Source organism: Tauraco erythrolophus, chromosome 7 (genome assembly GCF_009769465.1).
Source record: "Tauraco erythrolophus isolate bTauEry1 chromosome 7, bTauEry1.pri, whole genome shotgun sequence".
In the NCBI taxonomy this organism is placed as follows: domain Eukaryota; kingdom Metazoa; phylum Chordata; class Aves; order Musophagiformes; family Musophagidae; genus Tauraco; species Tauraco erythrolophus.
The window spans coordinates 19590020-19606450 of NC_141471.1; the positions used below are offsets into that span (position 1 = coordinate 19590020).

The 16431-nt window shown below is 39.8% G+C and overlaps 1 protein-coding gene across 1 annotated transcript in view; it reads left to right on the forward strand.

The window, feature by feature from the left end:
* The first annotated feature begins 4418 nt into the window (after positions 1-4418).
* Positions 4419-16431, forward strand: part of PRTFDC1 (phosphoribosyl transferase domain containing 1) — a 48889-nt gene continuing 36876 nt past the window's right edge. Inside the window, exons 1-3 of the mRNA XM_086614705.1 lie at positions 4419-4478; positions 8550-8656; positions 11614-11797. Coding sequence (XP_086470831.1) covers positions 4419-4478; positions 8550-8656; positions 11614-11797 — 351 coding nt within the window. The remainder of the gene's footprint in view (positions 4479-8549; positions 8657-11613; positions 11798-16431) is intronic.

Sequence of the window (16431 nt, forward strand, 5' to 3'; positions counted from 1 at the left end):
TCATGCTTTTCTTGTCTATTTTTGGTGTTTACATATCAAAGGTAGTTGTCAAATATCTGTTATAACTTCTTGGGAGGAGAATACATAATGGAGTGGCAAAGGCTAACAGGTAACTCCATGGTAATGTTTGTCTTGGACTGCTTTCTTGATATATCCCAGCCTCCAACCTTCTATTTCCAGTATTTCTTTACATTAGAGTTGTGAAAGGGTGGATACTACATGTCCTGCTTTTATCAGTAATGGTAAGAGAGGAAAGTAGGTGTAGCAGAAATTAGACAGTTTGTTCTGTAAAGGCCCAAGATATAAATACATTCACAAGGGACTTGCATATGAGTCTTAACTCTGTTTCTCTGTGTGTCACTTCTTCCATCTGCTCCTTTATGCCTTTTGGCTATGTGTCCAGACCTACTCAGACCTACTTGCTAGTATGATCTACCCTGTTTTCTTTGTTCTTTCCCCCTTTGATCATTTCCCATGGTTGTATATCTAAAAGTGTTTATTCTTTCCCTCCTGTTTTTAGTTTATAAACAAACAGCTAAACAAAGATAATGGGAATGTTCTTCAGAATGCTTACAGTCTTTTTCACAGTTAAGGCCCTGATATCATGCCTTAAATAATCCCATTTTGGCCCTAATTAAAAACGGTTTTGAAAATCTACTGTAAATTCATTAATTCTACACCAGTTCATAGTGTAAAAAACCAATGTGAACATTCATAAAGTACATATACCTCTGTAGCAAAATCCTTAGCAGTTTCATTTCCATCATGCACAAAGGACCTCATTAATTCTGGTTTCTATTAATTCTGCGGGTTTTCTGAACCATGGATTCGTCTCATTTGCAACAAAACTAAAAAAATGTATTACATTTTATGCCAATGAAAAAACCTTACACGGAGAAGAACAACTTTGTGGACTGGACCGGTAGCTGCTGATAGCAGCACTACCTTTCAAACTGTACCCCAGTTAAATTTATCTAGTTTTTCATTTCCATACTCTTAGTTATTGTTATTAGCAAGACATGATACTTCATTACACTTCTTAAGTGAGGCCTGTAAAATTGCTGGAAGAGCAGAGTATCTAAAGGAGCACTTGACAAAAGGCAGTTGTCCAACCTTGATGAGAAAAAGAAAACATTTCCTGCTTAAGTTTTTCAGCACAATGCCAGAGGAATTTTTTTTTTAGTATCTTGTTCATATTAGTATTTTCCAAATCGTTAAACTTCTGTCTGTGGTGTAGTTAGAACAATCTCTTGCATTGCAGTGGTCTCATAAAGAACATGGTTAAAAAAGACAGAAAATTCTGTACTAGTAACCCAACTAGTCCAAAAGGTAGAAGAAACCAGTACCCATAAAGCAGTGGCAAAATTAATCTGAGCTTCTAGCTGTAAACCAAAAAGCTTCAGAATTATAGAGCCCAGTTCTGTGACGTTTATGCAACAGCAGCTTTATCTGTGATGTGGTGGTAACTGAATCAGATTGCATTAGCTTTAGGGTGCGTGTGGGCTTTGGAAGGGGTTCTTGTCCACCTCCAGGCAAGAAGAATCTTCAAATCTTGAGAAGTGATTGTGAGTACAAACCAGTAGCTTTTAATCCCAAAGTTTAGGTGAAACGGTAGACTTTCCTTCTCAATAGTTGTATGAAATGTTGACATGCAATTGAAAAGCAAAACTGTTTAGGGATTTTGCCCATTATGAAAATCTCCTATATATTTTACAAAAACAGCTTAATTTACTTTATGTAGGTTTATACAAATCTGTATATGCTGTTTATCAAATTCGCTATTTTTTATTAAGTTTCTTTTAAAGCACTGTTAACAGGAGATATTTTTTTCCAGCATACCTCAGTCTTCATATACAAGCATCAGTTCTGAGGCAGACACATTCTAGAGTTGGCCTCTGTCACTTTGTAAACCTGGCCCTCTGTTCTTTCAGACATGTTGTCAATTGTAGAGTTAACTTTTAAGAGTAGATCCTTAACCCACCAAAAAGCAAATAGATCTGGCTTCACATAAGAAACAAAACACTTATCACAAGATAATTTTCAATTGCTTTAGTACTTAGCCAGACTTTAATTGGTGATTCCTTTACAGAAGCCTTCTTAATACCAGATTCCTAAGCTATTAATTGGCCTGTCAGTTCTACTGTAAGTGCACTAACAGGATGCACCTAAAAAACAGCCCACCTTGGACACCAAAGTCCCCGTGTAGACACACTCACAGTGTTCTTTGGATTCGTCCGTTATGACTTGTGACATACAAGTCTCAATGACTCCATTCTAGAAAAGTAGTGTACCAAATTGAAACGTCTTCCTATTTAGTTGGTAAGAGTCCCTCAGGTATCACTAAGTATACTTCGTTATGCTTGGGCCTAACTTTTTCTTCCTTTAATAATTTCTAGTATAGGAACAGCAGAATTCTACCAGTTGTATATTTAAGTAGCACAAATCATAACCAACTTTCACTTTTAAGAAAGTGAAAAGCTGTAATTTTACCCACAGTGGATTGAGGCTGTTAGCATTTTTCCCAAAAGATAGGATATAAAAATGATAGAGCAAGTACAAATTTGAACTTATATGGGAACTTAAAGGTAGACAATGGATCAGAGCAACCCAAGAGAAAAACAAGCTCCTTCTCATCTGGGAGGCTGTGAAAGGAAAATACTAATTTTAACAGAATCCGAAGGGGGATGGCAGAAGGCCACGTAGTTCCTGATCTGTTTCCTTCTACTGGAAGGACAGCATGAGCAACACGGCGGTGGGCTGAAGGCATTGGGAAGACATAGCTTGCTCCAGCATGTACACAGTGGTGTGGAAGAAGGAGCACTAGTTCAGAAGTCAGCAAGGATGGAAAGCAAGATTAGTGAACTATTGGAAGTTTGCTTTCTGACATCCTTTTTTCTCCCTAGAGTATCAACAAAAATCTACGAAAATTTTTGTTGGAATCATCTTATCCACCAACTCACTCAGCCCAGGCCTCGTACCCAGTTCTGTCCAAACCCTTCCAGCACCCCGTCAGTCTGTCGCTAGCGCTGGTGTCCTCAAGCCCCATGGACGCCTAGAGCCGCTTCCATCTCGTATCCCACTTCACGGACGAGGCTACTCCACCGGCAGACCCCACTAGGCAAAGCTTTCTGAACACCTATCCCAGGATTTTACATACAGTTTTATGCGTTACAGTCCATATTTCCTCTCCTCGTTAGAGACCTTTAGCAATTAAGCCCATCTCCTCACTTGCTCACCCTCAGCAAGTTCGCCGATGACACCAAGCTGTGTGGTGCCGTCGACACGCTGGAAGGGAGGGATGCCATCCAGAGGGACCTCGACAGGCTGGAGAGGTGGGCCCGTACCAACCTCATGAAGTTTAACCAGGCCAAATGCAAGGTCCTACATCTGGGTCGTGGCAATCCCAGGCATAAATACAGACTGGGTGGTGAATGGATCGACAGCAGCCCTGAGGAGAAGGACTTGGGAGTACTGGTGGACGAGAAGCTCAATATGAGCCGGCAATGTGCTCTTGCGGCCCAGAAGGCCAACCGCGTCCTGGGCTGCATCAAGAGGAGCGTGGCCAGCAGGTCGAGGGAGGTGATTCTCCCCCTCTACTCTGCCCTCGTGAGACCTCACTTGGAGTACTGCGTCCAGTTCTGGAGTCCCCAACATAAGAAGGACATGGACCAGTTGGAGAGGGTCCAGAGGAGGGCCACGAAGATGATAAGAGGGCTGGAGCACCTTTCCTATGAGGACAGGCTGAAAGAGTTGGGGCTGTTCAGCCTGGAGAAGAGGAGGCTCCGGGGTGACCTTATAGCGGTCTTCCAGTACCTCAAGGGGGCCTACAGGAAAGATGGGGAGAGGCTGTTCAGGAGGGCCAGTTATGATAGGACAAGGGGTAACGGTTTTAAAATAGAGGGAGGTAGGTTCAGGTTGGATATTAGGAAAAAATTTTTTACCATGAGAGTGGTAGAACACTGGAACAGGTTGCCCAGAGAGGTGGTGGATGCTCCATCCCTGGAGACGTTCAAGGCCAGGTTGGACAAGGCCCTGAGCAACCTGATCTAGTTGGAGATATCCCTGTTCCTTGCAGGGGGGTTGGACTAGATGACCTTTGAAGGTCCCTTCCAGCCCTAACCATTCTATGATTCTATGATTCTCACGGAGCGAGGAAAGCTGACGAGCGCCTGTCCGGTGAGCGCCGGCCGCCGGCGGGCACCCCGCAGGCCCTGCTCTCCCGGGCGGCGGCGGAGCCGCCCTCACACACAGGGGTGCACCCCCGACCCGGGGGCAGCCCCCCTCGGGCACCGAGCAGCCGGGCTCCCCGCCACCTCCCTCCGCCGCGGCCCGCACAGCCCGGCCCCGGGCTCGGCCCCAGCCCCGCTCCCCCGGCCGGCTCCGCCCCGCCGCAGCCCCTCGGGCGGGCGCGGAGGAAGATGGCCGGGCAAGGCGGGAGCAGCGCGGCGGCGCGGAGCGGTGGAGGCCGTGGCGTTGTGGTAAATGCAAAGCGTCGCCCGGCCCGCCCCGGCTGCTCGTCCCCCGCGGTGCGCGATCCCCACCCCACGCTTCCCCGCCGCTCCTTCTCCGCTGCCATGCGCTGCCGCAGACCCCGCGCCGCCCGCCCCTCAGCGCGGCTCCCCCGCGGCTGTCTCTCCCCTGGCGCTGTGTGCTTGGCTCCCCGCTCCTGGTCGGCCCTTGCCTGCCGGGCCCCGGCACCGCTCCGTGCCGCTCCCTGCCGTGCCCCCCTGCCCGGCCCCCACCCCGAGGCCGCCGCCAGCCCCCGCCCTTCCCCTCACGTCCTTCCGCGCGCGGAGCCGCCCTGTGAGGGTCCGCGCTTGCTCTCGGCTGCCGCGGCTGGCGCTCGGGCCGCGTCCCCTTACCCTGCTGTCGCCCCCGCGCTGGCGTTGCCTCCCGCCGCGCCCAGCCCTGCCGGGGCTGCCGGAGCCCGGCCCCGGGCTGCGGCGGGGAGGTGCGTGTCGGGCTGCCCGGGCTGGAGGCAGGCCGGCCGGCCGGCTCCCCGGGCTCCGCCGGGCTTTTGGCTTCCACTGTGGAAATGTGGTCCTGAATTGTTCGGAGCGGCGGCTGTGGCAGTGGGTGTGCGTTTCACCAGGCGCCTTGAGTAAAGGAGCTCAGGATCCTCAGGGATCTGGCTCCCACCGAGACGCTTAGAGGCCTTCGAGGGTCCGGGGGCGCTGTAAAAGCACGCTGTTAGGCTGCTTCTCGTTCTTCTGTGGTGGGAAAAAGCCCGAACTTTAGCAGTGTGTTTTAAGGACCTGTGAGGCCGAATGAATTAAGCAAAAATGAGCGAATATGCTCCTTATTCTGAGGGACAAACCACATTCTCCTGTGAAGGAAATACCATCACTGCTACCACCTTAGGTGTGTTCTTATTTTATTGTGGCATTGGGATATTAATGGAATTGAAGAACAGCCACCTGGGTCATGGCCCAGAGCTGAGGCTCTGTGCAGGCAGCAGTCACACCCTGTTCATGCCAGCATCCCCTCTGTCCCCCTTCCACAGAAACCCATCACTGTGTTCGAGCTCTTTCTGAAACCACCATGCATCAACCACCTCTCCTGACACCTGTGTGATAAATGACATTTTTAAAGTGAGTGTGAGAATACAGCAAAAGGAGGAAATGAATGCTCATAACCACGTTCTGCTGTACTGACTTCATTTCTTCTGCTTGCTACGCACGAATGTGTGCATGTGCTCCCCAACCCCCCAAAAAACTAACCAAAAGTAGCGCCAGCACAGTGTGACTTAAGTGTACAAAAGCTGTACTTTGCTTGATGCTCGCTCCCTTATTTTACACCAAAGTAGAATCCAGATGGTTGTTGCTCTGAAGCGAGCACTGTGCTCAAATCTCACAGGTACCCACTTTGCCAGACAGCAAAACTAGCCATGTTTGTTTCCAAAGGTGTTGCAATTGAGTGCCTCCAACTTCTTACACTTCAAGGGAATGCTTTAGAGTATTGCCGTGTATTTGTATTCCTTTTTGTATACTTTCACTCAACTTTCTAAAGACCTGCTGAAGAATTTCTGCTAGGCTGCTTGAACATGCCAAGCCTGAACTTTAAAAATAGCTCTTTCTTTCACTGTAGGACTTTTTTTTAAAATCTTCTGTACCGATGTATTTAGTATCTATATTTATTTATCCAGTTGAATACTGTCTTTTTATTGAAACAATCACAAATATTTCCTTCATATTTTCAATGGCTAAAGCCAGAAGTATTAGAAGTTGAGTTTAATTTGGGGCGGATTTTTTTGATGCTTAGCTATTAAAATGAGGATAATCACACTTTTTTTTTTAAAAAAAAAGTTCACAAGCAGAATACTCATAAAAAAAACCCTGTCCTATAGTATAACACTAAGAATAGCTTTAGGGTAAATGAGAATTTCTAAGCCTTATTGTTGGAAAGTGCCTGTTTAAAAGAAAGAAGAATATGAAATAGGCTTGTTATATTAGAAAAATAATTAATTAGAAAGTACATGTGAATTTAATCTTATTTGTCAAATGCCAGTAAGCTCTCATAAATGAGAACTTCTATATTATTGCAGAGTGATGCGGTTTATGTTCTTTTATTCAAGAGAATCAGAAGGATAGATAGGAGAATCAAAATTTCATCCTGACCTGTTTGATAAGGTTCTTATTGTAACCTAAGTAAAAGCTATTGGTTTGTATGAATTCTGAAGCAGTTTGCATCCATTTAGTTTGATCTTCTGCATCACGCTAAAAACATGCAATTTGACGAGAATGCATAAGTGAGCAATACTGACAGACGTTCTTAGTGGGTGTTTATTGTACTCCTGCAATTTAAAGCACTATCTGAAATTGTTTCATTTTATGTTAAAATGCTTTTGAACAAAACCATGCCAGACAGTTCATTGCTACAAAATGTTTTAAAAGTTTCAGCCACCCCTATATACTGAAAATGAAGATGGGAAAATAGGCTTCCCAGGCCTTTTGAAGCAGTGTTTTTGGAGCAAGATTTGCCTCTAATTAAAAACCTCTCCAAGGAGGGTATTTATAATCTCCTGTTTCTATGGTAATGAGGAACATAACTAAGTAACTTTTTTTCTTTTGTGTAGTTTCAAGGCTTGTGTAAGGCAGGGGAAGAGCTTTCACTGATTTCAGTGATCTCCGAGTCATGCTCTTATGGGCAAATGTTCAGTAGTATTTACCAACAAATAATTTTTTTTTTGATACAGAAACTGTTGGGCAGAGATAAGAAAACATGACAGTCGAGGTGTCTGTAGCTGTCAATGAATATGCAAAAAAACCCAACCAAACAAAAATCCATGAGGCAGAACAATGTTTCAGTACAGCAGGAGGCAGGGCTATGCCTAAGTTCAAGAAGACTAGATGTGGAGGAACAGCTAAACATCAAATATGTTGTGTTAGCTTATTTTTGAGACATGGTTTATTGCTCTACTACATGAAATCATAAGCAGAGGTTAGTTTCAGTGATAGTCCTTTAAAGGCTAGATTTAGCAGAAATGCCATTAATGTCACAAATGCAAGTGTCTCACCATTTATCCTTCTACTCAAGGTTCATGTGGCCAAGCTGCAGAAAGAAGAAAGGTAATACGTAACTTGAGGAACATGATTGTAAAGAAAACCTATTAGGTGTCGCTTTTTATCCTGAACCAATATTGAAGCAAAGCCTTATAATGGTTCCAAGATACCTTGTGAATCTGTAGGTCTTGCCTTTCATAAGAAATTTTGAAAATTGTTGGTTTGGAGTTTTAGTTCTTGCGCTGGTGACTTTGTATCTTCATAGCTTAGTGAAGCCTTTATCTGTTGGCTGATATTTGCCCTACTTAATCTCCGCTGGCATTGTATGCTGTGGGATCTCCTAATTGTTGTAGTCTGATACTTATGAAACTAATGTATATTAAATCCGTAAAATATTTTTTCTGCAAGTGTATGAATTTACAGACTACCTGATAGTGAGTTGAGATGTGAACATTTTATAATCACTTATCTTTTATGACTTATTTAAATTAAGAACCTCACCTTTGGCAAGAAGTACAGTCTTCTACTGATTTGTAAAGATACCATGAACCATGTAATTTATTCTCCCTATGTTCTGTTTCATCTGTAGAATATTTATTTATTTATGTGTGTCTTTAAAACACCTCTAAACCAGAAATATACAATTTTAATGTATGATTTTATGACTTGTAATCCCACTGTCTCAATGTCCCATTGGAAAGTCCCTTCTCACTGATAATCTTACATTTGCATTCTGAATTTGAAAATAGTAAGAACCGTGGGGTTTCCAGTAGATTAGTATTAAATATTTCTTCTCTCTATGTGGTTGTTCGTAATTTCAGGTGATATTTCCCAAGTTCTGTGGCAAAAAAACTTTAGCATTTGATTTCTGAGATACACTGAGAAGCAAAATAATTAATAGTAAAAGGGAAATAGTAAATTATAACTGGAAGACAATATGTAATACAATTAATTCAGCCAATAGTGTGTACTAGAACACTGATTTTATATCAGTTACATATTGTCAAGCACCATGAAGTATTCTTAACAGTACTATTTGATATTCAGATTTCAGACAATTGGCCAGGATACAGTCTGGATTTGTTCACTTACCCTCAGCACTACTATGGAGATCTGGAATATGTGCTCATACCTCACGGCATTATTGTTGACAGGTACGTGTAGTTTGGGTGTTACTAAATACATTCTTTGGTCCATACTGTTATTCTTTTTTATAAAGCCAGTCATCCATAGACAGTGTGTATATACCATTTGTCCTAAAATATTGCATTAGCAGAATTTTATTTATTTAATGGGGAAAGTAAAACAATGCTTGAAGGTTAGGAAATGCTAGACTCGTAGCTGCCTTTGCAACTCACTGTCTGATTTCTTTCACCTAATTTCTGATTTGGGCATTGAATGAGACAGGGGTCCCACAAAAAGCAGAGTGTGATCATATGGTGAAATTGGCATTGGAACGTAAATTATAAGAGAGCTGAACTCAAGAAGAAAATGCAAGTACAAAGCTTTGTATATAGTTATATGTCAATGTTCCACTTGCACCCTACCCATCCTGTGTTTTTAATATAAAAAGGAGTAAGAACTACATTCAGTTATTTACAACTTCATCGACTCCCTAGTGCAAATCTTTAATGCCGATTAACCTGATGGTTCTCTCCTGTACCATTGACTTCGGCCATTCAGCACAATCGAAAAGTGTGTCATGGACTGTTTGCGTCCAGCTGTTAGGTTTGGAGGGTGGCACTGGGAAAGCTTGATGATCCCTCATTCCTTACCTTGTAGTAGTTCCCATACGCTCTGTGTAGACATTTGATGGTGCTTTGGTGTTTGTGGTAGTCCAGCTCGGTGTTCATGCTCAGTTACTTTTTTGACGTGCTGTCAAAAATCTTATGAAAAAGTTACAAAATGGAAATGGTAATTTCCAGCAGTGTGTTTATTGGGAACATCTGAATGGAATTTCGTGGCACATTTTCGGCCTGCAGCTTTCTACCTACCACATGTAAAACAGTTGGGTACAAGTACTGAAATTGTTGGAACTCTTTGAAAGAAGACTGTAAACATCCATCATGAGGAAGAGTTATGACTCCTGTATTTGTTTTGAAGCACAAGCTTTCTTTCCTTACCTTCTCTGTTACTATTGTGTTGAATTTTTCATCTTTTTTGGTTCGAGTCAAATGACTTTTAATTCCTCTTTTTAAAATAAATGTTACAACCTCAGTTCTCATAGAATTCAGTATAAATTTGTTCAAAGTAAGCGTTGAACTCCAGTGTTGATTTTGTACTCCAGCAGAATGAACTCCACTGTTTTTTCTTACTTTCAGTAAAGACTGATTCTATCCTAATGGAAAAGGACGCAAAACTGAATATATTGTCATCATGCAAAGTTTTCATCTAGTAAGAAGGCTCAGCACTTGAGAAAATTATCTTGTCAGTTGATAGCAATTAAATATAGGTTAAAAAACTGGTATGTTTTTATTTAGAAATTGAAATTAGTACATTTTTTCTATGTTGGAGTTCATACTCTTTTAAAATAGAAAATGGTCTTTGGAATTTTTGGAAATTTCAGCTCCTCAGTCTGAGGAGAAATGTAAAAAAATTAAAATCATCAGAGAAATGCGTCTTCCTAATGAAAAGTTTTCCTCATTGTTCTCAGACTTGGTAAAAGATGATAAAAGACTATTTACTAATCTTCAGTAAAGTACGTGAAAATCTTACTAATCTTCACTTGTGCATCAGTAAAAGGAATTATATATTCAAGGTCAAACAAACAAGGTCTAATGATATCCTCTATTTTTCAAATCTAAAAATTACTGCTATATCGAATTTACTTAAGCATTACAAATACAAAGATGTGAAAATGAAGCGGGAGCTTTTGCTCGTAACTAGTGTATTATCTTCAATTTAGGACTTATTCTTCTCTGGTCCATGCACATGTGTAGATTTCACTGAAGTTCAGTGTATTTATGTAGTGGCAAATGGATTCCCATATTACAGTGGGTAGAGGAAAAAAATATGAAAAATGTAATAATGGGATAAATTATAGGATTATTTATTAAGTCGCGTCCTGTCAAGAAGTCCACTCTCAGTGAAACTACTAATCTAATTCAGTTATTGAAGAACTTTCCAGCAAAATGGTTTACAGAAAATAATGCACTGAGCTGTTTTTTCTCAAAACATCAAATGACATTTTTCAGTTTTCTGTCGATACCTGCTTTACATCTAGAAATGACCTGGTACCCTGTTTTAGGTCCAGAAATGCCATCTACCTTGTTCTTCAGAAAGCAAAGATACTTAAGATAAGCATTCATGATTATTATTTTTATCTTGAAAATGTATGTACTATTTTATGGCAGAAATGTGTATCTTTTGGCTTCCATCATCTGCCACATTGTGTTTTCAATGCGGAATTGTCAATGACAAGACAGATATGGGAACACTGCAATTCCAGGTTCATTGGAGCATAACCTTGATTATTCTCATGTGTGTGACCTTGAACAAGTTACCTAAGCTCTTTGCACTCTTCTTTTTTGCTGTATGAAATAGAGATAATGTGCACTCTTTACAAAATTTTGATTGATACTATATTTCTTTATGCTATTCGTGTATCTTTTTATTAAAATTGTAGAGGAAACGTCTTCCAAAACCTATCAGTATTAAATATTTCTAATAATTCTCTTCCCTATCTTTCACTTAATTTATTGTTCTTGCGTAGTAACTAACATAACAAGTTAGGGGATTGCACAGGAATATTTTATATTGATGTTTCCTCTGAGGTAAAACTTAAGTTGCGTTCTTTACTCCAAAGTCTCTGAAATGCTTATGAATTCAACATATGCTGAAATGTGTTACTCCCTTTTCTTAACTGAGGAATTTTTGCATTTGAGGTTAACCAGTTTGATTCACATGCTTTGCATCTTGCATCCGGCATCTATCACTCTATATCTGCCTACCATGAGCTGGATCCGAACCCAGCCAAGGCGAGACACTTAAACAGACTGTCAGTCAAGCCACATACTCATTGTAGTGTTTCTTCGTAACCACGTGGAAAGCATGCCATGAACTTACAGAATCTACATCTAATGTTATTTTATCCTTAATTTTTTTGCCCCAGGACAGAACGGTTGGCCAAAGATATTATGCAAGACATTGGAGACAATGATATTGTGGTTCTCTGTGTCCTCAAAGGTGGCTACAAGTTCTGTGCTGACCTTGTGGAGCACATTAAAAATCTCAGCAGAAATTCAGAAAGGTTCATCTCCATGAAAGTCGATTTTGTTAGACTGAAAAGTTACCACGTAAGTCAACAACTTATTTATGTAGATGCTGGTTATATGTTCATAATAAATAGTGGACTTTTGTAAATAGTAAATAGGATTTTTTTTCCCCAAAATTGTCAGAAAAACAGTGTGAAAAATGTTTTTGTTTGAAAAACCTGTGAGGTTTTCTTTCAAAATATTTGCTTATGTCCCTTTGTATTTTATGGGTAGTATGAATGAGATATGAACCATCCTCAAGCTGTATTTTTTTATTTGTTTTTTCTTCACTTTTGGACAGAAAATTATTCAAATTTCCATCATGCAAAATGTTGGCATGTTGTTTGTTCTCAAAATCCTCAACAGTTCTGTCAAGTTTATTTCATGTTACTTCATTTTCCATCCCCACCCTCACATAGTTTGGCATAACTGCAAGATGATAAATGTATGTCTTATTCTAAATGTTTAATGCTAAGTAAATGAAATACTTTCACCTTCATAACGTGCAGTTTGCATAGTAGCAAAATATACCACTAGATGATGATAGTGTTTTATAAGAAAATGAAATAAGCCATTGAACCAAATCTAGTGTTGAAGTAAGGATCAAGACTTCCTGTTATCTTCAGAGGAAATTATGCAATAATGATTCATGTATTTCAGTGAGGTGATGATGGTGAGATGACCAGCCTTTTTTTAGAATGTGTGATTACAATTTCTATTTGCATAAGCTATACATTTATATTCCACCTTGTAGAGCACGGTCCATAGTGAGGGAGCGTTTCTAGAAGTAAGTTGTCCTGGGAACATCTGCGGAAGTACACTATAATAAATGGAGTGATAATACATTTTCTCTCTGAGCAGAAGTGCAACTTGCTGAATCCAATAGTTCCCACAATAACTCTACTTCTTTTCCACAGACAGAGGTTGGTTATTTGGCATTTTGCTCTGATGCCAGTGACCATAAACTTTTCCCAACTTTCTCAAATCCAGGCTGAATTTTTTCCATCATGGTAGAGAAGTGGATGAGAGCATTTTGTAGCAATTTGGTTGGGATTTGGTCCCGGGACTTCTGTTTCAAGAATTAGTCACATCTATGAAGGACGTGTGCAATACTAATATTGTACAATTTCTAGCTATTTAGCAGTATTACGGAACTAATTAATCAAGTAAAATACAATGTTTGTCTCACATAAAGGCACATGGAAATTATACTCAATTTTTTTGGTGTAGTAATGATAGTACTTCCATAATGCTGCTTGGTGGATAATGGAATTTCTTAAATTGTTTTTTATTTTGCACCTGGCATATAGGTAATGCACATTCTTTTCCTGTTGAGTTATCTTTATGAAGACACTCTGGCTCTAAAATTTCTTTCCTTGGTGACAAGTCAACTCTTACTAGACGTACTAACCCATAACCAATGAGCAGCAGGAGATGTATACTGCGAAGTGTGGAAATCTTCGTATGATTGCTTAGGAAATACAATAAAAGTGTGTTATATCAAGCTGGAATTGCAATACAAATTTTGTTATGCAAGGATGCGAATATCAAGGCTAAGTCCTAGATGATCCTAGCGTTTAGTGTCTGGGCATGTTTTCGATCTTAGCCTCATGCTTTAGCAGAAAGGTAGCACCTTCTCTAGAACTAATACTTACATCTAGTTTTTACAAAATAAATCCTTTTTTTCTTATAAGTACTTCCAAACAGGTGTGATGTACTTAGAGCCTGAAGCTGTGCTTGATTTAGTGCATGAAACAGTGCTTGATATCTGCCCGGTCTTGACAAGTTGAATGGCACTGCAGCATAAATTTGAAATGACTTTAATATTGGTAGACTCATTCCATGAGATATGCATAAATGTGATGCTGACTAAATGAAGTACCAGCACCACTACCTGCCATCCTGTGTGGTTTGAGTTATCATTGTGTCCTGTCCAGTTGCAGCTTTTAGAGAATGTACCCTTGTCAACATAGCTGTGGTCAGAACACTTGAAGAACTAGCTGTTACTCATCTGAGTGACTCTTTATCCCAGCCTTATACGAGACTCCCAAGTCCCCCATGTCAGTTTATTCTGGAATAGCATACTTCTCACAGAGTTTTATGCTTTAATCAGGGGCAAATAATTACAGTTTTAGAGGTAAGACTTCTTTGCTTCCTTTTGCCTTTTGTGTTTCACTTTCTATTAAGTTACTACTGCTCTCAACCCATTTTTCTCTCTTTGTGTCCCTTTTTCATTTTATAAACACTGTTCTTCTCACATTATTTATCATGCTTCCTTTTACTAACTGTTCTCTGTTTCTCTCCTAAAGGGAATCCTGCTGCTCTCAATATATTTCCTTTCCCCCTCCAGCTGTTTACATCCAACAACTAATTTCAGCTCAAACTCATGGGATTTTTCAATTGTCTCATTCCAACTTCAATACTGAAAGGTTAGTTGATTTTTAGAGGTTGTAATCTAAAATAGGATTTCTTGGTTTAATCATGTAGCAAAAATGGGCTGTAATTGTGACCCAAAGTCAGATCTTGGTGTCAGTGAAAGTGCATCTTAACTGCAAAGTGTCAGCAGGAAATATTGTATTTTGATCTCCGCCATACGGACATGATTACCTTTCAAATAAAAGGAGATTGCAAATATGACCAGCTTTACATGGCTCCTTGTTTTTCAAACCTGTCATCAAACTCCAGAATTTAGACACTTAATTAAGATGTTAGGATCTGCTTTCATGTTAAGTAGCTGAAAGTTGAGCCTGTAAATTTTTTAGACTTCTTCATACAAATGAATTGATTTTAAAAAAAGCATAGTACATTTAGATGCTCTGGATATTAATGAGATAAGAGGCTGTTTGTACTTCCAAAATCAGGATGGTTTTATCTGGTTTGCAAAGTATTGACATGGGTGCCTAAACCTGGACATTTTTATGAGAAAACTTCCTATCTTTTTCAAATGTTGTCTTAGTTTCATTATATCAAATTGGCATGTCAGATTACTGAATTTAGTATATATACAGGTAAAGTGGGAAAATACCATTTGTTTATTGTTTATTTATTATTCTACCATTCAGAGGAAACAAGGTGGAATCCAACTTAGGAAACAGTAGCTTAAAAATAATGTGGTTATGCTGTTTATACTCTACAGACATCAGTATTAGTTCTTAGACCTTTCGTAGAATTCCTGCAACTGAAGCTGGAGCTACAGCCTTGTCTGAAAGCATGGTTTTACTTCCTCCAGAAATTGAACTACGTTTTTCCATTTCTTTAGGTTCTTCTTTTTTTTTTTCAGTAGACTGCTAAAATGATACAGTAGAGGAAATTAAGAAGTTTATATATGTGGACAGATATTTATAGGCTTAGATGCAGATCAAGAAATAAATCGTTTAAATTGTAAATGAAGTTTATATCTGTAAATCCATAAATATATGATTTACAAAGAAACACTTGATAACATTGTTATAACTCTGATTTTGAAGGCTTCTTAATCAGTAAGAATGATATTAAAAATAATTATGAAAAGGAGAAAACTGATGATTGGAATATATGTGGGTAGTTTTCCTCCATAGAAATACAATAAACTCTTTGGAAAGTGCTGTTTCTTGTAGACTACAGGTGATGTGATATACTTGTTTTCATTTCAATTTTGTGTATTTAAATGAGCCCAAAATAAGGAGATTGTTTAATTGGGGGTTTGATTGGAGGCTGCATGGTGACTTTATAAGCTTCTAGCACAGCAGGCAAATAAAAAGAAAGCACCAAGGCGAGAGCTAGAAAATATGATTTCAGAAATAAACAGACATGGAAGTATCATGTAGACTTAAGGGCAAAATAAAATCCAATGATCAAAATTTGAATGAGAAGCAGCATCTCTGAGTTTTAAGAGGCAGAGAGGAGAAAATATACTTTTGGGCTGAACCCAAGAGTAGTGAGGCAGTAAGTATAGTCAGTAGACAAGGAAGCACTAGAATAGTCCTCACATAAAATGGAAAGCTGCAGACCAAGTTTTAGGGGAAAACAAAGTATTATGGAAACACTGATGTAAGAACTGATACGATTTGGCAGCTTCTTAGATACTAATTTCTAAGACATTGGATTTTAAAGTATCATAAGTTAGGAACAGTGGAACTGATTGCAGAGAATTTTGAGTTTAAAACTGGATGAATAAAATTGAATATATTCAATTTTCACCATACTCAATTTTTTCCTGAGTGATTGGTCCTCCACAGGGAATCAGAGATGAGAGTTTCAGATTGATAGACGGATTTAAAATTATTTTCAGAAACATGATAGGTTGAAGTCAAGGATGAAAAGTAATGGAGGAGGAAGTTGGGCTTGGGAATGTCATCCAAGGAGAATGTGACACCAGCAGGAGAGGTAGGAAACATGGATCCAGAAGTTCTGTGATATATTTGTGATATTGATAACTTTAACAGATTAAAGAGCTAATTAGGAAGAATCCAGAGGCAAGTACAGCAGAGGAAGCAGAATGTTTTACTAGGGTGTTTACAAATGAATGGATAGGACTAGAGAATAAAGAATGTTCAAGGGTGAAGGAAAAGAGAAAGTGAACAAAGGAATAGAAGGATGTGCATGTCACAAACAGAAGGGTTGAATGACATAAGTTTTAGTAAAAAAACATAGCATGAGGGCCATACCAGAAGAGTAGACTGTTCGTGAACAATAAT